Consider the following 23,703-nt stretch of genomic DNA (forward strand, 5'->3'; position numbering starts at 1 on the left):
TCGCAACATGTACCCAATGATGACAACAAAAGTGCACTGAAATTGTGCGATGCGACAAGCTTCTGTAGTGCCCAGTTGAAAAATACAAGAGGAATTCCTGTCGCAACTACAGAAATTCTGTTGTACGACAGAAGTTCTTAACATTTCTTAATTTAGTGACATTTCTGACGTTACGACAGAAATTCTGATGTCGCAACAGAAGCATTCTGTCGCGAAGGCCAATAGTTATGAAGTCACAACAGAAACGTTCTGTCGCGACAACAAGAGTTCTGAAGTCGGAGCAGCTTTATATCCTGACAGTGACTCGGACGTTACGACACCAATTCTGACGTCGCAGCAGAAACATTCGGTCGCGACGGCCAAGAGTTCCGAAGTCGCAACAGAAGCGCTTTCCGTCGCGGCCCTTTAAAATTGTATGTTAGTTTCGCATCGGTGGTGTACACTGTACTTTTCTCTTGCGCGGTATTCAATCGCGCTTCTCTGAAGCCGGCAATGCTGATGGCACCAAGACCGTTATTAAAGTCGACGTGGCGAATAGTTATAATTGTGCCGTGACGACGCGGCACCAGCAACGCCCTACCGGCCTCCTCAAGATCGGCCGCTGATCAAAATCATACCATCTGCGGGAATGGCTGCGTATCCGTTTTATTTATTTTTTTTTGTAATATGTGGCACACAGGCCTGTGGACTTACATGTGCTGTTACACGGACACATTAGGTAATTTCCCAGGAATATTTCACAAGCTTATGCGAAGCGGAAAAGAAGATTTGGGATGTTCCACAAAGTTGCGTGAAAAGCTGTCTCGCTCGGGTCTCATTAATCTGGTACAGTGCTACCGTGAGAAGCCAGTATGCTGTCAGAAAGAACTCTCATGCACGAATATTTATGTAGCTATTTTGCATTGGACACACGAATTATATGCGCGCTCAAAAGTGTAAAGAACGTGAGACAACTGTCGAAACTAGCAGTGATAACCCTAATAGTCAACGTTGTCTATTTCTGAATTTCTTACTTAATATAGATATCGTACATCGAAATCGATGTTCTAGCACTCCACGATGTACCTGTCGATGGTACGAACACTCTTGCTCTTCTAGAGATGCGGCACTTGACGCGGTGGAGTGATAGCGGATCTTGGATCTTAAAATGCAAATGTAAACTTCAGCGCATCAGCACGTCGTACTATTCACAAGGCCGAAATGTACACTCGAAAAGCATGTCAGGAGTGGTGCATTTGCTGCAGATAGGGAGAGTGTTAGCTCATTATTAAGAATTACTGAAAGGTTTTGCGAGAAAAGCGGCAGTGAAATCAATAAGCAAAAGAGTGTTGGTCTCTGGCATGGCCATTGGAATGCCACGCCCGGTGTTTTTGAAAATATTCGGTGGCTCACAACACCTAGCACTTACCTGGGGGTACCTTTGGATGGGTATCGTGATAACGAGTCACTTTGGCTCGAAAAAACGGATGAAATGCGTGCGATGGCCGAAGCATGGGGTGGCCGTGAGTTGTCGATTTTTGCACGTGCCACTATTTGTAACGTTTTCCTCGTTGCGAAAATTATGTATCTTCTGCAGGCACTGCATTGTACACGTAAGCACATTCAAAAATTTCACCGAATATTTGCCACGTTTATCTGGTGTTCTACGTGGGAGCGAACATCAAGGACAAATTTGTTTCGTCGAGTAAAGAAAGGTGGTCTGTCGGTGTGCCACTTGTTTCTTTAGCAAGTTGTATCACGTTTCATATTGATAAGGGACGAAAGAGACCCGTTTCTGTGTTGTTTTTTTCAAACCATGTTAACATTTTCTATGCCTGATTTTTTTGTTTCTTCAGCCATTGGCCCTCACTACACAATTTCAAGGTTCTTGCGTGAAGTTGTAACGTCCTATCGTTTCCTTAGGGTGAGATTTTCCCTTGAGTACCTCTCCAATGTAAAAAGAAAGCGTCTTATGAAGGATCTCATTGAAAGTGTATTCCCTGTTCCATTGTATCGGTTAATTTTTCAAGAAGGGCCTGGGCAAGACGTACTTAAAAGGGTTAAAAATATGTGGATACCGGCGAACATTAAAACATTCTTGTTCAAGCTTCACACGGGAACCTCGCCTGTTAAAACTTGGCTAGAGGAAAGAGGGATTTATGTGCCATGGGGAAGCAGATGCTTTTTGTGCAACAAAGCTGAGACGATTGAACGTGTTTTCATCGATTGTAATAATGCCATATTCTTTTGGGATATATTACAGAGAACGTTAAAGATAGACCTACCCCTCAATCCACATGGCATTCGTTTTTTACCCCCTGAACGCGATTTTGAACAGATGGATGTTATCTTTTTACTTGGACTGCACGCAGTACGCCGTAGTCTGTTGGCATATAGACATTGCGATGTTACAGGCCGAACTGTGTATGAATATTTTGTGGAAATGGTTGTGAAGGTACGTGACGTGTACAAGATGAATGACTGTGATAAAGCTGTGGTGTCAATGCTTCATACTTTGACACATATAAAACGAGTGTGATCTATGATCACAAACACTTTTGAGGCTTGTAGCCAAGCTGGAAATAAAGAAGAAAAAAAGTCAGGAGTGTTGCAGTGGTAAGATGCTGGGCACGGAATCGTGAGGTCGCAAGTTCGAATCCTACGCAGAGACGTTTCTTTTTTACTTTTATATTTTTCTTTCTTGTACTAACAAATTTACATAGCCTTAAGGAGGTCTGTGTCAAATTTCGATTAAATATTGATCAAGAACTACAGAACTTTCTACTACGGGACGTCACACTACAAACAACAGAACTGCAGGCAACAGAACTACAGAAACAACGTCCCAAAATACGACAGACTGAAAATTTCCTGTGGTGTTTTTCAACTGGGATGGCAGGCGTTATTCACATCTGTACTAGTAAAGGTACCCCACCCTCCCCCGAAAAATATATTGGGTACGTGCCTGCAATAGCGGTGCAAGTGATGGTTTCTGGTGAGACCAGCATAGCGAAAGAAATTATCAGTGGCTGCCCCACAGCACCAACTCCCCATTATCTGGGTCAAATATCAGCTCTCCATATGGTTAGTGAATGCTGCCGTTTCCCCCATTTTCATAGGTAATACGAGGCACACAGTAGGCATCCAGATTGTCCTTGGTCAGTTGAACAAGGCAACGACTTCGTATTTTTAGAGATGGCGCGGGTTATGGCAGATGTGCGTGCAAAGGTGAATTCGGGTCGCTTAATTACGGTGTTCTAGAAGCATTACGCTTATATTTTAGGCATCTTCGGAGAACGAGACCCGACACCGGCTTTCAGTGCCGAGGAAATGGGTTCAAGCGGCCATATACTTTGCAAGATCATATGCGGGTAAATTCTAAGCTGTGTGCTATATTACTTGCAATTAAAGTTTCTGCTGCAACTACTCAGCAGTATCAGCTTCGCTGAAATTTTGGATGGATTCTGTAAGCTCGCAGAAAGGCTGTGCACTCCCCCAAAATTTTAAGCCGTACATTAAGGATAACTATACAACAGCACGTGTGTAATACACCTTGTAGCGTAGAGCCAACAAACAAGGACACCAAGACAACACAGGGGGTACTTACGAACTGAATTAAAGAAATGATAAATTAATGGCAATGACAGTGGATGAAAAAACAACTTGCCGCAGGTGGGGAACGATCCCACGGATCCGCATTACGCGTGCGATGCTCTAACCAATCGAGCTACCGCGACGCCGTTTCCCGGTACACTTTCTCGGGTATTTATGTGTTACTACTAGAACTAACCTTGGGAATATAGGCCAGCGCGACCACTCACAAACCTTGGCAGCGGATGTTCACGAGTACGCTGTTCACGAAATTCACGAAAGTTCATGAAGTTCACGATGTTCACGATGTTCACGAAAAGATCACGAGTACGTGATCTTCCTGTCTTTGCTGGTTGGCTTTTCATGATGTGAATAATAGAATCTGGCCCCGTCGGTTAACCCCCTTTCTCCTCGTTCTTACGTGATGAAGGTCTCGAACCCGGCAACATTGATGCCTTCACGTAGCATGTGCGAGTTTATTGAACAGTTGCCTTCACCCAGAAAGATCACGTACGCGTCACGCCTGCGGTAGCTCGATTGGTAGCTCGACTAGTAAGAGCATCGCACGCGTAATGCGAAGATGTGGCATCGTTCCCGACCTGCGGCAACTTGTTTTTTGATGCACTTTCATTTCCATTAATTTATCATTTCTTTAATTCAATTAGTAAGTACAAGTAATTTCGCCTGTGTTGTCTTGGCGTCTTTGTTCGTTGGCTTTTCATGATACGAGCTTGTAGCGTAACGCTTTGAAATTTTCCGGCGCGCACGACAGTACCATATACTACATTATTATTAGTCTACCATTATAGAATTGCAGAAGTGAGCAGACTTAGTGATTTTTAGCCAGCCAGGCACACTTCTGATTAACATATCTGCTTTGTCCCTTTCTTCCTCCTTCTACCTTCCGAAGCTGAGGCCGAATTCACCTAGCTTTTCGTTCGTAAGTGCCGTTCTGCCGTAAGTGCCGTAAGTGACATGCACACGTCAAAGATGCATTCATATGCCGAACGAAGCTGAATTTTCTTCTGAATAACCGCTGGCTGCCCCTTTCAGAAAGGAATAAAAGATGGCTGCTGCCGATCGCTGATGCACTAGCTACTCGCACCTGTGGGAGAGCATGGGTTTATTTGCGTATAATGAAACATTTTGCGTAGCCGTGTAAAGTTTTCGAGCACTTTCTGAATGTTTACGACCGCGTTGTGCCAACTCTTCTTTGGTGAGGGTCCGTTTTAGCTGCAATCATAAGCTTCCGTTGCATGCCGCCGCGATTGTCGACCAGCCACCGCCAGCTATGTAAGGGAAAGCAGACCAATCGCAGACGCCGGCACCGCCCTCTTCATCCAGTTATCGATATTCAGTGCGGTGCCTAGGCGCCATCGAATCCCTCTCCACTTCAGCGTGCTCCTCGCCTCTTGTCAGCCAATTAGATAAGACAAGCCGCTCAGTGTAGGCAATGTTATTCGTTTTTCAAGCAAACAAAAGTAACCTCCTATGAAGGAGGAGAGCGTTTGATTGGTCTCCTTAGACAACCCTACGGGTGGTGGTGGTAACAACTTTATTGAGACTCTGCTGAGTTGTGATCTGGCAGGCCCGAGTCCTAGAATGGCTCCTCACGAGGAGCGACCCTTTCGGCCCAGGCAACGAGGGCTTTTTGTACTTTTTCTTCCGGCGTTCTGAGCAGCTCTTCCCACGTCTGTTGTGAGGGAGCTGGCAGAAGCGACCTGGGAGGGGGTAAGCCCTCGCACCCCCCAAAGAATGTGATTTTGGGGTTGCGAATGTTTGATTTGTGCAATTTTGACATATTGGGTTCCATTGCCCGTTGGTAATTATGGCTAGCCAATGTGGGCTGGGGAACGATTTAGTTTGGATTCGACGAAGGATCGAGGCTTGTGCTCCCGTGAGGCTTGCGTTTCGAGGCAGGTAGATTCGCCTTTTTTGCTTGTAATAGTTTGTTATTTCGTGGAATGTCGTCGGTGCGTCATCCATGGGATCCGAGTCTGAGGGGCACATCTCCCGGTTGATTAGACCTCGGGCTACCCAGTGCGCCTCCTCATTCCCTTGATTCCCCGAATGGGCAGGGACCCATGCAAGTTCAACAGTGTTTTCATTATTAAAGTCCCGTAGGACTCGCGCTGGACAGACGCCTATGCTGCCTCTCGAAAAGTCGATATTGCCCTTTTGGACTCGCTTATGATAGTTTGCACGGAGGGATTCATGATGACCAAAGCAATGCCAGTCTCTTCCGCTTCCACGGTGGACGCTGTTTTTTATGGTCGCGGCGTTGAGGATACTTCCCTCTCCGGTCACGACGCTCACTACGTAAGTTTGGTGATTTTGCGGGTGACCAACCGATGCTTGAGTCAGCTGTTACGCAAATATGACGTCAGGAAATTGGAATAGAAACATATTGGAATAGTTTTAAGTTATAGGGCCCCTGAAAACAAATATGTTATTCCAACTCGAACGCTCGCGGCCTCCTTTCTATACAGGGTGTCCCAGGTAACGCTAGCCCAGCTCTTGAAAATAAAATATAGGATAATAATAATATATGGGGTTTTACGTGCCAAAACCACTTTCTGATTATGAGGCACGCCGTAGTGAGGGACTCCGGAAATTTTGACCACCTGGGGTTCTTTAACGTGCACCTAAATCTAAGTACACGGGTGTTTTCGCAATTCGCCCCCATCAAAATGCGGCCGCCGTGGCCGAGATTCGATCCCGCGACCTCGTGCTCAGCAGCCTAACACCATAGCCACTGAGCAACCGCGGCGGGTATAGAATATAGGAAGACGCAAACAGTGGTATGCTGTCAACAGTGACGTACGACACCACAAGGATTTTGTCTCCTAATTGAACTGTACAAAATTAAACGGTATTATTTACGAACTTCTTAATTAATCAGTCGCGGTCGCTAATTTGGATAGAAAAGTGATAACGGTGTTATAAAACACCCGATTTAGTTGTTTTCAGTGTGCACCGTCTGGCGTAATTACATTTTTCGGCGTTATGGACAAAACGCAAGAAACAGTAAAATAGCTGCACGGTTACCGGTGCCTCGGCCGCGACACGAGTGGTCCCAGGCGTTACTCGGAAGAAATGCTCAGTGCATTGGTCCCCCCCCCCTCCTCTTCTATGCAGCCGCGCCACTGCGTTGGCTTTGCGCTCCACGCCTAAAAGGCAGGTCGCAGTTTGCGGTGACCGACCCCAATGCGGATCCCTCGACCCTTGCACTGGCTTCCGAGCCAAGCACTGAGAGCAGCTTATTCTTCCGGGTAACGCCTCGGACAGCCGCTGTCGCTGCGCGCGCACGCGTATTTTCATATTTAGGCCATTTTCTTTTGAACGCGGAGGAAATAATTACGCGAGACACGGCGCACTTAAAACGGCCGAAGACAGTTTTTCAAAAATTAAGTATTATATATCAAAATTCGCGCCCTCACTTAGGAAAATAAAAAGTTAATTAAGTATTCTCATCTCATTATCCGCAATTAGGTTTTGAAACGAGCTCATCCTGGTGTAGTACGTCACTACTGACACGATACCATTGGTTGCGTCCTTGTATGTTGTATACGGGTAGTGTAACTTAATTTGATCCAATTAAATTATACATATGCTACGTAGTTGGACAGAACAGAGGTATTATTTTTTTCCATCGCTTGGAGATGCTCAGATTCTGCCTAATTGCATAATTGCATAATCATTACAATCGTAATTAGTTCAATTTAATAATTATTAGAAATACATTAAAGGTGTCAATGCGAAAACTGTAGAGTTACATGATAAACGCTCGAGAGAGCTTTCTGTTGTTCAATACGTGCTCAATACGTGTTATTCAAGGAATCCCGCGAATACACTGCAAATTGCCGTGCGGTTGGCCGCTTGACGCACTTTGCATGTATTCGCGGGCTTTACATTTCGTTAAATGACATATTATTTCAGTATTTTAAGAATCGAATACTCGAACAAAGCCATTTGTCTGGCATGGCATAGGTGTGATTGTGCAGTATTCCGAAGATGACGTTGTAGCCTTTAGATTTATTAGGATCTCATCCTGTTACTAGTAATTCAAAGGAAACCAAAACACCGAATGAGAGTGAGAAAGGAATTATAGACTACAGGGCTTACCTCCTTTTGCCCATTACCATGGCGAGCTAGGAGCTTCTTCATGAAATCGATTTTTGTAACCGCACACTTCAATCACAATAATCTGTATTTAGAACACCACGCAGTCACACAAATACATTGAAAGCATCCAATCAAAGTACGGATGCAAAAACACTGGCGCTTCCCTGCAAGATCCCTCCCTGCAAGATCGTCCCGGGATATCATCATCAGCGCGCAGACTAGACCGCAGCGGTTGCCGCGAGCCTCCAGCGCGAGCCCTGCCGAAACAGACCTGTACTTCAGCGTTGAAAAGGCCCTGAATCCTCTTCCACACTTATAGGGAAGCCACAGTGCCACTGAAGAGAATCACGTGATGTCGCTGGTCAGGCGATCAACAGCGACTGCACCGTCAGCTCCTGAGTTTAGATACCCACAGATGAGCTGACAGTAAAGCCGCCTGCAGAGCCTGTTCCTGTTGTCACGGAGCGGCCGGGACAGGGTGCCACCGCAGAACCAGCCGCTGCAAGTTCGACGTTGCACGAGATGACGGACGCGTCCTGTCGCCGTTGTGCGCCGTTCCGCGCGAACAGCGCCGAACTGCCGGCTACCCTGGCCGGGGTGAACCTGTTACAATAAGGGGCAAGATGCCAGTGAGTGTGGCCGTTCCACGAAGACAGTCAATGTGGCCAAAGCATGTGACTGCCTGTGGCACAGCCAGCAAATAAAGAAGACCTTGCAGCATACCTAAAGCTCCATGTGGCAGTAAACTATACTCTTCAAAAGTTTGGCCTTGTCTGAAGCTGCTAATGATGTGCTCTGCAGAGCTAACTAAGTATACTGCCAGGCTACCTATCAATCTTTCAATCTCTCTAAAGCGAGTGAAGTGGAGAGTTATGTTTTACTCTTCTACAAAAGCAGCTTTCCTTAATTCATGTAGAAGTTCTGAAAGAGGAGTAGTAAGGGGTTGAAGCCTTATAGAGCTTAATTCTAGAGGAAACTGGTCTCGCAAAACAGAACAGTATCATTAAACGAACATCAGTGAGTACGTATTGTGATGGTTCACTGTGTGCGGCGATGAAGGAAGCGGATGCCAAGTGCCTGAGACACGACGTGCCTAATCGACGCGCACGTCAACACGAAAAGGCTTGCCCGTCGGGTGTGTGGGACGGGATTATGCACCTGCGCAAATCCTACTCTCCTTTGTCCTATGTTCTGCCCCTCCGCCCCTCCACGCGAGGGAGTGGTTTCTCTCCGAATTCCTGTGTGGCTTGATCAGGCGCTGACCTGACGTTAGCTACGCCTCCACCTCTGCGCCAGCGAGTGGTTGTTCTCCGAATTCCTCCGTGTGGATTACTAGAGAGTGGTTTTTCGCCGTGTTCCCGTGCGTGTGCTGACCAGTGCGGTCACAAGGACCCCTACCAGGGGACGAGAGAGAATGAGCTGGCCCGAGTCGCGGATGGTATAACAAGGCCCGCGCAACGCCACGACGCATCCTATCCGCCCTTGCGTGCCGGAGCAGGCACGCCCAGCCTTTATGTACATGTACTTCCTGTCTTGGAGCGCACCGCTCACCCGAAATGACGTATATTCAGCTTCTGTTATTTGCTTTTCGTCTTCCTCGTCTTCCCTGCCGGACCCTCTCCAATGATCAATCTAGTTTGAGCTCCAAGCAGACGCTGTTGAAGGTCGCCGAAGTCCTGTCACCGTAACCACTGGTGGCAGCCATACATGCGCCTTCAGTGCATTAAAGGAAAAAAAATTACCGACGATTACGTTACTTTCTAATGCAAAATTTGAGCGCAGCAAATAAGCTCTTTCACCTTTTCGATAGATTGAGGCAAAGAAATCGAGCAACACATGTATGCGCTATCACAGCATTTTTTTATTTTTTACACGTATTCCTTTAAGAAAGACTCCACTAACAGTTCTTGACAGTCATAAAGGAAGCTTTGTGGTCGGAGAAATAGACTGATATATGTTCGACTTGGTACACCAATGCTTGATTCTCAAAGACGAGATCTATACAAGTGCCTCGCGAGGTTGTCACAGCCGTGGGACGCGTTACGAGCGAGAGGAACGGGATGTTCTCCCGCATAAGTGTTAGGAAATTGCTGTTTGTCTTTATGTCAACATTAAAGTCCCCCACTACTAACATCGGTGTGGATCGATGGACGGTTAATGCGAGTTGCAGGAAGTGCACGACGTCTTTCGTGAGTGCGGTAGGGGCGAAGTAGGCAGCTACTACCAGCAAGCCGTTGGGCAACTTTGCGGCGCACAGTTCGCCAACTTCATGTGACGTGCCAAACATTTCGACTGGTATTGCAGAGAGACCTGTGCGCAAGTAGATAGCGACTCCCGCCGCTCTGTTGTGGTCTCTGCGAGCACCACAGCAGTATAGGAAATCTATGATTTCGAGAGGCTCTTCGGGATCCATCCAGGTTTCAGCAAAGCAAAGTACAGAGGAATGGCGCAGAATGTGATCGTGGTGTACGTCCTTGGCATGTGCGGCAAGGGAGCGTACGTTAAGAGCGGAGATCAACAAGTAGTGCGGCTGTTCAGTCATGGCGAGGCACTTGGCGGTGATGGTGTCAAGTTTGTGGGACTGCAACCGACGAAATTCATCGGCTAGCTTTCTGTCCGGATTGGCTTTTCCCTGGTAGAATGTGAAGTCGTTGTCAACATTGGTCAGGTAGAGAACGGCAGCGGCAATTTCGGCTCGGGCGGTGCACATATACAGATCCGCCGCCACCGATCTGGCTCTCCGATTGCCACCGCACAGGGGTTGCATTGGAGGAGGAGCGAAGAAAGGAATTAAGTTCGAGCCGGCGCTTTGACAACCGGAGACTCGCAGGAAGAGGGGGGAGGGGGGCGGCGTGTACACCCAGCGGCAAACGATGGGGGCAGAAGCGCGCGCAGCAAGCGGACAACACGATAAAGGGAGGAGGGAAGCGATAGCAGCGACTGACTGATGCCGCTGACGCCGATAGTGAGTCAACCCCAGCTGCGGAGTTGGTTTCAGGGACAACGCCGCCGATGCCGACACAAACAATATGATACCCTCGCTTCCGCAGCGCTAAGAACCAGGTCTAGCCGTGGGAAGGTGGTCACGTATTCGTCGACGTGCCGGGGCCTACGTGAAATAACCGGTGCGTCGGCAACTGAAGAGCACCCTATCCGCCACACAAGAACAGGGGGGTGGGGGGACCCTTTCCTCCTCTTTTTGCATGGCGGCGACGGTGTTCTATGCAGTCACGTTATCGTGACTCTCTAGCGGCGTCAGCGGCATCCAGCGGTATCAGTCGGTCGCTGCTAGCGCTGGGGGTATGAAAGGGGGGCGGAGCTGGTTACGAGGCCGACGACAATGCCGACGACGACGCGAAACCCAGGAACGGACACCAAAGAGCTGCGCTCTAAAATTGACATCCGCACGTAGTTAGCACCTTGCAGATTTACACAGAACTAATTTCCTATACTGTACACTCCCTTAGTGACTCCGAACAATCCTCTATCTAACCGCAGGCGCTGAAAGAAGACGTTATGAATAATTCTTTCAGGGACCAGAACAATGCATTTGAAGCTTATGAGAGTTACGTGTTGCAGAGGATTCAGGAGAGCACGATAGTGAATCGTAACCTTCCCAAGGCGGCGCCATTTCTTCAGTCATCCCTGACCTCCATATGGTAGAGCTACGGGAACCGCGATGACCTAGAGGCCTGCGAGGCCAAATTCGCTAAGCGATTTTGGACTGGCGCGCACCAGAACCGCGGGGGACTGAGTGTGCCCAACAAGCTCCAACATGGTTCCCTCTAGGTTCATTGCCGAAGTAGCATGCTTGCTTTTAGTTTTATTTTATTTTCCTAATAGGCGTATAGTAGTTACATGCTTAGCTCGGTTCTCTATATCCTCTTATACCTGTTTCGCCTCTAAGCACGCACTTCTGTAGGAACATTCATCTCATTTTTCTGCACATCGCTTATGCTAGCATTTTTTTCCGCGTCCCCTGGATAGTTCAGGTGTGCACAATTAAAGCGAACGAGTCCATGTGCCCGCTGCCTTTTTGTTTTCGTTTTCGCTTCCGTATATAGGCTAAGTTATCACCGTTCCTGCCCGCAACATATGACCTAACCTAGGCAACTTAACGAACTGCCCACTCAGGAAATTTACACCCTCGAGGGTATACTTAATTAATTCAGTTTAATTCAATGTTATTTTCCCATCTTACAATATAGATGGAGGGGGTTGCAGAAAAAAAAAGCTACACCAGGGCAGCTTGACGAGTCCGCAAACCTAATGTTCAGCAGGGAGGCAGTACTGGAACTTCTCCAATTTAAAAAATACAGATAAGTATACCAAGGAATTGCTGAAGTATACACGAAACAGCAATATGTACACTTAAGTTAACTTAAGCCACGTTTTTGAAATACACTACGAAGCTCTTTGCACGAACAAGAAAACAAATCGAAATAATGAAAATATAACAATTAAGAAGAGATGGAAGAATACAGTGAAGGCATTCTTGTCCAAGTTTAAGTCGAGGTGTCAGTATTATCCATTCCTGGCCATGTCTTGTCGAATAGCTTAACATTTTTTTTCTTTAGTTCTGCTGATTCCCTACGATTGGTTATATTATTCCTAATTTCAGATTCAAAGATGACACTGAGGCGATATTTAGAGACGTTATGTACTTCAATCATTCTAGAATGACTAAATAAAGGTGCACTTGGATGTCGATATGACGTATTATACACATGTCGAAGATACCTTTTTTGGATTAGGTGAATGTGTTCAAGGTTAGCGAAACTTTTGGTACCCCAAACTAAGTGGCAATAATTCAAATACGAGTTGAAAATTGAGTTGTAAATCAGCATTTTAATTTGTGTACGAAGGACGTTTTTTAAACGACCTATAGCACCAGTAATTTGATGTACTTTGTTTGAGACGTAATTAACGTGATAATCCCATGACATGTTGGCTGTCTAAACACCTGCTGCTGCAGCTGCTGCTGCTGCTTAGCGGGTGGTTCAGAGCGTGCGTACACGTGTCAGGAGCGTGAAAGAGAAGAAAACAGACGCGAGGAACTCGTTTGGACTGCACCGCGATGACATTAGCCTCTTGACCGCTGCAATTATTCGTGAACCGCCATAAGCGCTTACCTATCTACCAACGTATAAGTACAGAGGGAAGCTAGGTAGACTGGAAGAGAGGAAGGGGAAGAGGAGGCAGAGAATCGGCAGAAGCAACGCAGTCGCGAAACGGGTGAATAACAGCCTTGTCACTCTTCGCTCGTAGTTCCCATGCAGATACGGAAGGGAGGGGGGGGGCGGATAGGGAAAAGGTGACGTTAAAAGCCAAGGAAACGCTGGATCAATTAAAGTTCAAGGTACGGTACGGTGCACTTCGGCTATTTCTGAAAAATAAAACGATGCAAATATGTCTAGCGCACATCTTACGCGTGACGTGCAGTAACAGAGCCGCATTATTTAAAGCCCACCGCCGGGTCTAGGCGACACAATGGAAGCGGTCGCACGTCAAATCAACACTTCCGTGCCCGCCGCGGTTACTTTGCGGCTATGGCATCATTCGAGGTTGCGAACTTGATACCAGTCGCGGCAGCCGCATTTCGACGGGGCGAAGTAAAAAAAATGCACGAGCACTTTCAATTAGGGACACGTTAAGGAACACCGCGGTGCCAAAATTAATACGGAGTGCGGCACTAGAGCCTGCCTCATAATCCGATTGAGGTTTTGGCACGGGCAGCCCCATAATCCAATTCCAGCTTAATGCTTCTGCCACGATGCGATGTGCCGTGTGAGGCAATGACAATGCTCAACCCTCTCAGAGGTTATGAAATATGGCACACAACAACGCCTCAAGCAAACACCTCTCCCTTCGTGTTTTGTGTACTACGCAGACAAACAGCAGTGGTGCACGCAAGGGAACATTTAGCATCAAATCACCACTCTCGTGTTGGACAAAGCGTTGAAGGAGTTAAACATTTTCCGTCAACATCACCGCTAATTATCGTCAATCAAAGCCAAAAGCACAGAAAGCTTCGCTTACATCAATTCCCACAGTGCATGGTATCTGCATAATACTTCCTCCATTTCGTGGCTTGCATGCAGTTCGCTTTCTACCACTGATTTTGTACAAGTTGCTTAACCTCAATGTTGTTTTAAAAATCAGCTGACAAGCGTCAGCGAATCACAGCGCGCCAGGCAACCATAGTTCTTGAGGAGCATGTTCCGTCTCGGGTATCAATGTTGCCGACGCAACATCATGTGCAGTAAGTGCTTGCTTTTTTTTTATCAAGTATCGGTTGGAATAACGATTCTCAAACGTATGAGGCAGCAATCTCCTAGCGTTAAGAATCCACCGTTTATTGTAGAGGTGGCGCTGTGTTCCTAAAATGCCAAGAGACAACTCCTTTGTCCTTTTCGCTCCAACCTGTCTTGCAGATCTTACTGCTAGCTTCGCCTAAATTCCTTCACCTTAGCGTCGGTTTATAAACTGAAACCTTGAACAGCGCGGCCTCAGCCTATCAGAAGAGAAATCGGCGTTACGGCACTCTTGAGGGGCTTTATTATCCACGCTGCTAGTGTCGCCAGAATAGTCGAGAGGTGACGCTACAACCTGGCACTCTGTCAGTACGCAATTCAAATACAGGCAGCGTGGCTTTCTTTATTTCTTTATTTTTGTTCAGAGATACACCCGCTTTGGCATGTAAGCAAGGGGGGTCAAAACTTTGAAAAAATTAGGCCTTCATTATACAGCACACTTTGACGCAAGACAGTCGATTCCACTATGTTACAATTTGAGAAAAAGTGGGATTGTCAGAAAGGTTTGTTCTATTTCGGTATTCTTGAATTTTAAGGTCTTGAAGAGTTCTTTTAGATAAATAGTTTGGCAGTTTAAAATAAGTGCCTTTGTTAATTCCAGTCTTATTATGATATACCAGAAATGCCAATTTCACACACAGTTTTCTTGGGCGAGAGCAGAGCGCTTCGCATTTTAGCTCGCTTTTGATTTCGATGCAGCTCTGCCCTCGCTTGTACCGCCCCATAACGAACCGTGCCGCTCTCTTCTGTGTTCCCTCTACATGGTGAACCAAGGGTTTTTGGCAAGGGTAAAAAAAGAAAAACACGCGTACTTCAATATCGGACGAACTAATGAAATGCAAGCAGTGTTTTTGGGGGTAGATGGAGGCGATTGCAGATTTCATGGCAGCTTTTGCAACCACATCATTCACATGCCCATTTCAGAAACAATCACTCGAAAACATTGCACCCTAATATTTATATATAAATTGCTGGCTAATAATATCGCTACTAAAACAATAAGGTTTTTTTTTTATTCGTGTAGGCAAAGTGAACACACTTTTTCGCATTTAGTCGCATTTTCCCCTTTTCGTACCACGAAACAATATTAGTGAAGTCAGTCTGCAGATCAGTAGAATCATGTTCATTTGTTATCTTTCTGTACACGACACAGGAACATCATTAACATAAACTATATATAACAGCGGCCCTAAAACTGACCTCTGAGGAACACCCCTTGTGGCCTCGACTCGGGGAGAAAGAGCACCGTTGAGTATAACACATTGTCGACGCTGCAACCATTGGCGATCCAGTTGCACACTTCCTGATAAACATTTACTCTATGAATATTGTGAAGCAGCACAGGGAGGCAAACCGCGTCGAATGGCTCTTTAAAATTAAAAAAAAAGAACGCACTCCGTTTGCCCATTTTCGTCCCCCTCCGACATTGTGTCGTGATAGAAAGCGGTAGGTTGTGTTTTGGAGGAACACTCCCATGCGAAAGCCACGTCGATTGTCAATTATTATTCTGTTGTGATGAATCTTTCATTGTATCTTTTTACAAAATGTCGTCTAATATATTACAGGAGAAGAATGAAGAAATATACCCTTAGTTGCTCGCGTTTTCTTACTATACTCTTACTAACGGGAACTAAATGTGCCATTTTTGAGGTGATCAGGCAAAACTCCAGTAGAAAGAGGTTTAGTATACGTTAGATAGAGGTAGGATGCGATTGGCCAGGCACTGCCCTTAAACATGCGGGGAGAACTGCAGTCTGTACAAGGGGTCTTGGTTTCACCTGTACCTTTTAACAATGATTCTTTGCCACTCACCCTGAGTGGGTTCGTTTTCATGCTGTCATTGGGTAGCCTGAAATACTGATCCAACGCATTATGTACTTCAGGTTCCTATTAACTATTTACCTCGACAACCTGTTGAATTCATGACTACTTTGTATTCTTTTAAGGTAATTATAGGCTCGTTTTCTTTTCCCTGCTAATCTCAAAATCCTAGGCGTCACCCATGTCTTCCTGCACTTTTTCAGGCTGAGTCAATACTCGGAACCTGCGTACTTTTCGTACAACTCTACGTACATCATACGTACATCTATTATTCCAGCTATCCTGTGTCTGTTCTGTGGCTGCGGGATAGTTAAAGAGTTCGAAGAAAAGTGAAACAGTCACACAGCACTCGGCCTGTTCCTTTCTTTTTCGCCTATGAAATTACGACAAGTTACCAACGTTACTGTCGACATGATAGGACCCAATATATGTAGCCTGTAAAGCTGTATCAGTTCTATATTACTCACACACAAGCAGTCGTAAACTGGATACAGCAGTTTTAATACGAAAGCATTATATGCCCCATTACGCGAAAATCTGTCGCCACGTGACTCAAAGATGGTAGCAATAATGGTCGCCGATGCAAAAAGCAGGGACACTTCAAAAGATTGTCGGACCGCCGTCACATTTCACAGGGCGGTTGTTGTAAACAAAGTAAAACACGTGTTTCCGGGGTGTGAAGGGAGACCGCTTCCACGATGTGACGGCGGCTCCATGGTTCTGCTTAACTAAAGGTGTACCTAGCGATTGCATCACTGCACACGTCACGTTTATGAACTCTCGACTGGCAAGCGACCGCTTTGGGCCCTTTGGCGCGTTTTGATTCGTTCTTAGCGAGGCGCAGTTAGAACGCAGGATTGAGCTGCGCGTAGGAGGAACACGTAGAAAAAGGGCCTATAATGCTTACGCGTTCCAACACAAAGCAAGCCTTAAGTGTGTCTGAGGATTTTTTTTTTGTGTTGAATCATTTTTCAAGCTTTCAATTAAAATTAAAAGGAAATGCATAATATTCGAACCAGAAATTTGCTCTTTGGAGTACCAATATTTATACATTCTCTTCGTATCTCATAACTGCTTCTGCTGTGAAGCCAAAGTACCCAGAAGCTGGTAATTTCGTGAATGTGCTGCAATGCCTTCGCTGAAGTATTACCTCTGTTTGAAGGGGTACGCTAAAGGATTAGCTCACACCGGCCTATGCATCTCATCGGCACGTGGTAACTGACACGAGGAAATAGCTGGCCTACGATCCCAGTGTCTCTTACGAGAAGAGTTGGCCAAAAGGGAATAGTAATAAAACAGGCCGCCGGTTCATTGGGGCGTTTCAGCGGCACTGGTGTTTGGCTTACCTCGCGTGTAGCCTCCAAAGGCAGCTGCTCGGAGTTGCCACGCCGTCCGTGCCGCTGTTGCTCTCAGCCTTGATTGAGGTCAGCATCGTCGACGCGCACGGCAGCCTGTCAGGTGGGTGGATACGTAGCCTGCAGCCCAACACGTCGAGGTTGTTCTCTGGAGAGGCCACTGCGTCACACTCGTCGACCTGGCGAATCATGCTCGCAGCAGCCTCCACTCCACTCGTACTCGGCTGATCGGAACTGCGTTGACGGTACATGCGGATAATGAACACTGCTTTTGAAAGGCACTGTCGTTAAGCAAACAAGTTAGAGGACACTGCAATGCTTCCAACGAAACGCTTCCTCTTTTGCTCCGAACAAACGGCGCTTTCCAAATAATGACAATAATAATAGAGCAATGGCATCAACCATTGAGGAAAAAGCGGAAACCAGGTTCTGGCGTCTCAAATGGTGGACTTTAATTACCGAGCCAATCAGCTAAACCGAAGCTGCCGTGTAGTAAGATCTACCCTAATTTATCCTAACTTATGCTGACGACATAGAAAATCTTCCTAGATTACCAAAAAAAAAGAAGAACATTACCTGCGCGCCAAAAATTGCTATTTTCCGATGTGTTTCACACGTGATGTTAATCCGTGATCATAGAGTGCTCAAGAAAATATATTGCACGTTAGATTTATTTTATATTTTATTCATTCAAGCATCACTTCATTCCAAGCAATATAGGAACGCATAAAAAAATCAAACATATCCTAACGCAATCCGTACCCTACAGTATGATCACAATATCGTGTGGCAGGCGGTTTCTTGGTACTTTCTCCTGTTACAGTGAGTGTTCAATTCTGGCATTCAAAGGGGCAAAAGGCTGAACTAGATCTTTTCAAACCTCGCTGTTGTCTATGTGACTCAGTGCGGTCTTGGAGGGGGTGTCGGAAAACGTGCTCGTTGTGACAGAGAGGAGTCTGATTGCCCGTTTGTTTTAAGCGTTTGTTTGTCTTCCTTATTTCTACGCCATGTATCAGTGGAAAGCAGCGGCATCGTATGCAAAACGGAGCTGCAATGGCGCAGCTACTGGAAATAACATTAATAATACAATTATAAATGTTATTTTCCTATGATGCCGTGCTAAGTTCACTCAACATTTTTCTGACGGCTTGATCTTCATGTAAATGTTTAGCAGCGCAATAACACTAAAACACAGGTTGCAGCCCTTCCCGAAGCATTGCCCTCCAACAAACTCACGTGGCCTAGCTGCCATGAGACTTGAAATCATCTCTCGAGTCAATGCTTAACCAACACTGCCAACGCACGAATGGACGAATGGAAATCCTTGCGGCCATTCACGCCTAGATGATATAAACCTGAATATATGTGGACGACTCCTTGTTGGCGCATATCCACGTTCTTTTTCGCTCCATCTCTAGTCTTTTATTTTCGTAAAATGATAAACATGCTTGCGTTTTCGGCGTTCTTTATCTTCATTTCGCCAAAATATGATGCAATTAAAGCGTATAGCTGAATTCTACCGATTGATAGAGCCCTAATCTTGTCTTGAGGCAGAAGCTTCTAAAGAAACTGCTTGGAATGGTTGTATAAAAAAGTTTAAGGGAGAAGTTTGCGTATTGTTGACTATCGAGCGAAAAGAGATCTCCCTTTTCTGTAAAGTGCTTCTATTGGTACGTCTATCTGAAACGGACATATGCTCTCAGGGATCTTATAGCCTATGTTAAATTGTTCCATTATTTACGATTGTTGATTGAAGTTTTACAAGGCGCTGTATAAAGTAATGGTTTTATTCCCTTTACATTTATCAGCAGTTTACGGAGATTTAATGCGTTTCCATATCCATTTTAGTTTGTAGTTAGAGTTGCAAATGATTTTTGGGAATTTAAAATTGATTACATAAATCACGAATGTGCGAAAGGCAGTCTGGATATTCTAACGTTTTTATTGAAATGAAGCAAAAATGTAATTTAGTTCTTTGCTTGGAAACGGAATCTATTTATTCGTTTCCGTGTAGTAAGATTGGATCTCTTGACGTGACTCTTACCCTTACCAAAAGGGGGTATTTATCACGGCCCCTAGCGTGGACACCTTGAATTAAATATAGTAAGGTAAAATGAAGCGGCTGCCCATCGTCGTGAAGTTCGCGAGGCATATGACGTTGAACCGGCGGCAAATCGTCGAGGATAAAATTAAATGCTGGAGTTTTACGCGCCAAAACCATAATCTGATCTTGAGCCACGCCGTAGCGGAGCACTCCAGATTATTTTCGACCACCTGGAATTCGTGAACGTGCTTATAAATCTTAGTACACGGGTGTCTTTGCATTTCGCCGTGATCTAAATCCCACTGCAACGGTCGGGATTTGATTCCACTCCCTCGTGGTTTGAACCTTGACGCCAAAGCCAGCCACTTAGCAACTAGGGCGGGTGCAAGCGTTAAAGATAGGACGCAGCTGAAGTATACGTTTTTTTAAGCAACAGACGTGTCAAATACGCGACTCACGCAGGAGTTGCGTACTCGTCCTCCGGAAGTGATAACGATGAACGCAGAGTTGCAGAAGCTGAATAACCGCACATAAATGGGTTGGGCAATCATGCGAGAGTCTAATTAAAGTGGCATATAAGGAATTCGCTTAACAGTCATGTCGGCATTTACACATTGCGCTATGTTGGAATACGGACTGCAATGTACAATGTGTGCGTTTGCTGATGCATTTCTTTCCTCTAAAAATAGTAAATTTGCGTATAATCAGCGTGCTGTTATAAAAGGTCGCAGTTTTGCCTTGAAGGCGAAGCACCGATTGGAATAGCAAATTCATAGTCAGCTACAGGAATTAGGGATGGTAGCTTTATCGGCCGTATAAACTCGTAAACATCCGTGTACTAACTAAATTGGCAAGCATGGTGTCAAGCGCCCAGTATAGGCAGCACGTACATCTCACTCAATGAGCGCCGACACTCGCTGTCAGAACGCTGGCTTTAGGAATAGAGACTGCAGCAGCGAGCGAATTGGAATTCCTGCTGCTTCTCGCTTCAACGCAAACTAAACGGCCAGGACTCAGCTCCCACGGAGTTATGAGCCCCCGGCGAACTCTACAGAGTCTCTACTCACCGCAGATCGCTTTCATCCACTACGCCTTAACTCCCACATGCAGCATACGGCGTACGGCGACGATGTTATGGCCCTTGGACTTTATATGGAACATCCCGGTGACGACGACGGCAGAAATACGCTTGGAGTGTCCGTATAATTGCTATTGCAACAAAAGCGAATTATAACATTCATGCAAGAACAATGGTATTGCCATAGCTACGGCTATTCCTTATTAAAAAATAAATTATGGGGTTTCAGGAGCCAACACCGGGATCTGATTTTGGGGTACGCCATACTGGAGGACTCCGGAAATATTTGAACCACCTGGGGTGCTTTTACGTGCACCTAAGTTTAAGTTCAGGGGTGTTTTCGCATTTCGTCGCCATCCAAATGCTGCTGCCGTGGCAGGGATTAGATCCCGCTGCATCGTGTTTATTATTTAGTCTTAGCACGCGGTAAAAAGAAAAAAGAATTGAAACGCTGCTTGTTTTTTTTTTTTGCGTGACAAACTCGTACGTGAGATTGTATCCATTGCACAGCAATAAAATGAAATTGGTCTATCCACGACGGTTGTTTGCAGCGGTCCTGCGATATGATACAGAAAACACAGCATTGATCTTTACCTGTGCATTAGTCGGCGTCCGGTGCCCTTCGATGCTACCACCGTCTGGTGCTGGGCTCCTCGCACGGTGCATGGTGCTTGCTTGGTGTTGCACTGAGGCACGGTGTCCTTGAGGCCCATCTCAACGAGCGGGTCCCACTCAGCCCTCGGGAAAAGCCTCCTGGGATGTCCTGTGAGGCTGCCGCAAGTGCGTTCATCGGTGCGTTCATTGTGGGACGGCGACTCTTCCGAGAAGGTGGATACGCTTCCTTGGAGGAGAGGGTGAATTCCCATGCCTACGACTGGGTTCAGGCCGATGGCGTCCCTTTCGGCGACGCTGCAAGGTGCGACCGCTACGATCAGCTGCGTGTTCGAATGCGCGAGCAAGATTCTCGCATGGCACGTGTGCCTCGCGTGCCAGCGCGCGAGCTCTTGCCGTTCTTCCTTTAGGGCGAAAGCCGTATGTGGCTCCATCACAACCCCGGTGGTGTGGAAAACGCGGCGGGCGGTGCAGAAAGTCACGTGAGCTCGCCTTGCGCAGCCACGTGTTCGTGCCGCTCCTCTCGTGCTCGTCGTCGTCTTCTTCCACAGCTGGCTACGATGCCGCTCATTATGCAAAAAAGGCAAAGTTAATTGATTAACGTACAGTTAAAGGGACAGACAACCGCTCAGAATATGAATCGACATAACCCCGCTGATGGAATGATTCTCTATCGTAGTGGCTAAAACGAGCCGTCTTTATCTCATTAAACATGGATTTATATTTTTAATTCATCACTTTATGATGCGAAAAAATGACCTTTGGCGACCCACGCGGCAAAAACATGAAGCTGCATAACAGTTCCACCCCGTGACCGTTTACTATAGTGTACTCGGCTACTTGTGTTTGTATTAGTATTGAGATTAAGTATACATTTCAATATTATAAGTTTTTCCCTGACTTGCATTGTGCAGATAGGCCTTCGCTTGCAGTGAACAGAAAAGTGGCGCTGCCTTCGCCTTCGATTTTCGGTGAGTTGACTTGGCTCGTCTATTACCATAAGAAGGACTGACGAATGCGTATACTTGGGTAAAAACTCGGTACAAATAAAAGAAATGTCTGTACAACAACGCGGGCTTACTGCATTTTCGAAAGTGGTTGAAAACGTCAAAATATAAGTGCTTATCCATAGTTACTCCTGTGAACTCAGAACAATGGACGGCCTTCATAGTTCGCGAGGCGGGCTATCGACATCGCTCTGCCTTCTCAGCGTTGCTGGAGGAAAGATTGTTACGTTTTTTAGAGGCTGCTCAGATCGAAAAAATTCTGCTTACTAAATATCCACGCACTTTAGCAAGTAACCGCTGCAGATGTAAACACTACCGAGGGTGAGCTTTCCGTTGCGCCATAAAAAACAAGTTCCTCAAAAATCGATTGTCAATCCCTTTAATTCACGCACTCTAACCCACAACCAACGGCGGTGTTGGAACACTCTAGCTTATGTCGATGACGCACCTACGACTGTCTGTGTCAAGACCTATTTAATGAAGGCATAAATGAAAAACACAGAGTTAATTAAGTCGCTATAACAACGACCTTTCGTGGGAGTCGAACCAGCGACCGTTTGTGTTATATAGGGGGAAGTTGATTAAGAGGCGCTGTTAACTAAGGTAGCGTCGATTAAGGTACTCGAACCCGCGACCTTCGATGGGAGAAAATAAGTAATAAGATGAAAAAACGTATTCGAATGAGAATGTCAGATAATTTAATGAATGTCTTTTGAGCACGCAGTCTTTCGACTCTCAATTTTTGCCACTCTTTCATTTTTAAAAGTTGAGTTAGGAAATGAGCCGCAATGCTTGAAGGCCCACTTGTTATGCTGGACATGTGGCGCGCTTCTGTCACCGTCGCCCTCTTTTTCAAACTGATACTTTCCGCCCTTTCGCGTACGATCCGAGACCCTTTACCTTCACAGCGCCGCTACAACAATCCTCTTCCCCGAACGCCTGCCCTCAGCTACCCGCTGATCCCCACCACCGCGACATCGCTCTCTGTCACTTATGCGCCATCGACCCCTCCCTTCTGGCACGGAAAACTAGATGTTGCAGTACCCGAGGCACGAACTGCGTCGTCATTGAAAAACTGAAGTAGTCGAATTTCTCCATCAAACCTCCTCGAAGGTGTCGTGGAGGACTTTCGTACACTTGCGCTTGTGGATACTGGTGCTGCCGTTTCATGCAGTGATAGATATAAAACCGTTTAGCGGTGCACGGAGGCGAAAAGGGATAAACATAACAATGCGCGTCATGATTCGAGTTTAGGTGGCGACGTCACACGGTTCACGAGAACAGTCAACCACATTCACACACGCGCACACACTACGCTCGATGTTGGTGTGCCGCGAGATAAGATCGCGCTGGCAGCCCGAACACGATCGAGGAGACACGCTGACACGATCCATACCGCCTCTTCATCATGTCACGACAGTTGCACTGGCTCGTAGCATTGAACCACAAGACACAGCAGTCGTCGTGTAATCGCTACACGACAGACACACTCAGCGACAAGAAGACTGTTGGCGCACTCGTTTCCACAAACACACAGGATGTTGTTTAGTTGCCGTGAGGGTCGCGCGCTTTGAGAATCGCACGTTTGAGCGACGGTATGTCGAAAGTTTTCCGGTCCAAGCGACTGTCAGCCTTCATTTTTACACGACCTATTCGTTCAATGCAACCGCTATGTGTACGCAGCACACTTGCATGCAAAAGATTTCACAGAGCATACGGGATTAAGCGTAAGCAATCACCAAGGCTCGCGCGGTGATTGAGCGCAAACGAACGAAAT

The 23,703-nt window shown here is 46.3% G+C and overlaps 2 protein-coding genes across 2 annotated transcripts; both read right to left on the minus strand.

Annotated features, from left to right (window-relative positions):
• Positions 1-7,761: 7,761 nt before the first annotated feature.
• Positions 7,762-21,369, minus strand: LOC135914948 (uncharacterized). The gene is made up of 3 exons (XM_065447879.2): positions 20,902-21,369; positions 17,177-17,419; positions 7,762-8,298 (listed from the first exon to the last, which is right to left on the minus strand). The coding sequence occupies exons 1-3, from the start codon at positions 21,351-21,353 to the stop codon at positions 8,097-8,099; spliced, it is 897 nt and encodes a 298-aa protein (XP_065303951.1). The 5' UTR covers positions 21,354-21,369; the 3' UTR covers positions 7,762-8,096.
• On the minus strand, positions 9,605-10,405 carry LOC139051350 (uncharacterized; the record flags this gene model as incomplete). The annotated part of the gene is made up of 1 exon (XM_070528370.1): positions 9,605-10,405. A coding segment is annotated over exon 1 (801 nt), but the record flags the coding sequence as incomplete, so codon positions are not given.
• Positions 21,370-23,703: the final 2,334 nt, after the last annotated feature.

This window comes from Dermacentor albipictus, unplaced genomic scaffold, assembly GCF_038994185.2.
Source record: "Dermacentor albipictus isolate Rhodes 1998 colony unplaced genomic scaffold, USDA_Dalb.pri_finalv2 scaffold_11, whole genome shotgun sequence".
In the NCBI taxonomy this organism is placed as follows: domain Eukaryota; kingdom Metazoa; phylum Arthropoda; class Arachnida; order Ixodida; family Ixodidae; genus Dermacentor; species Dermacentor albipictus.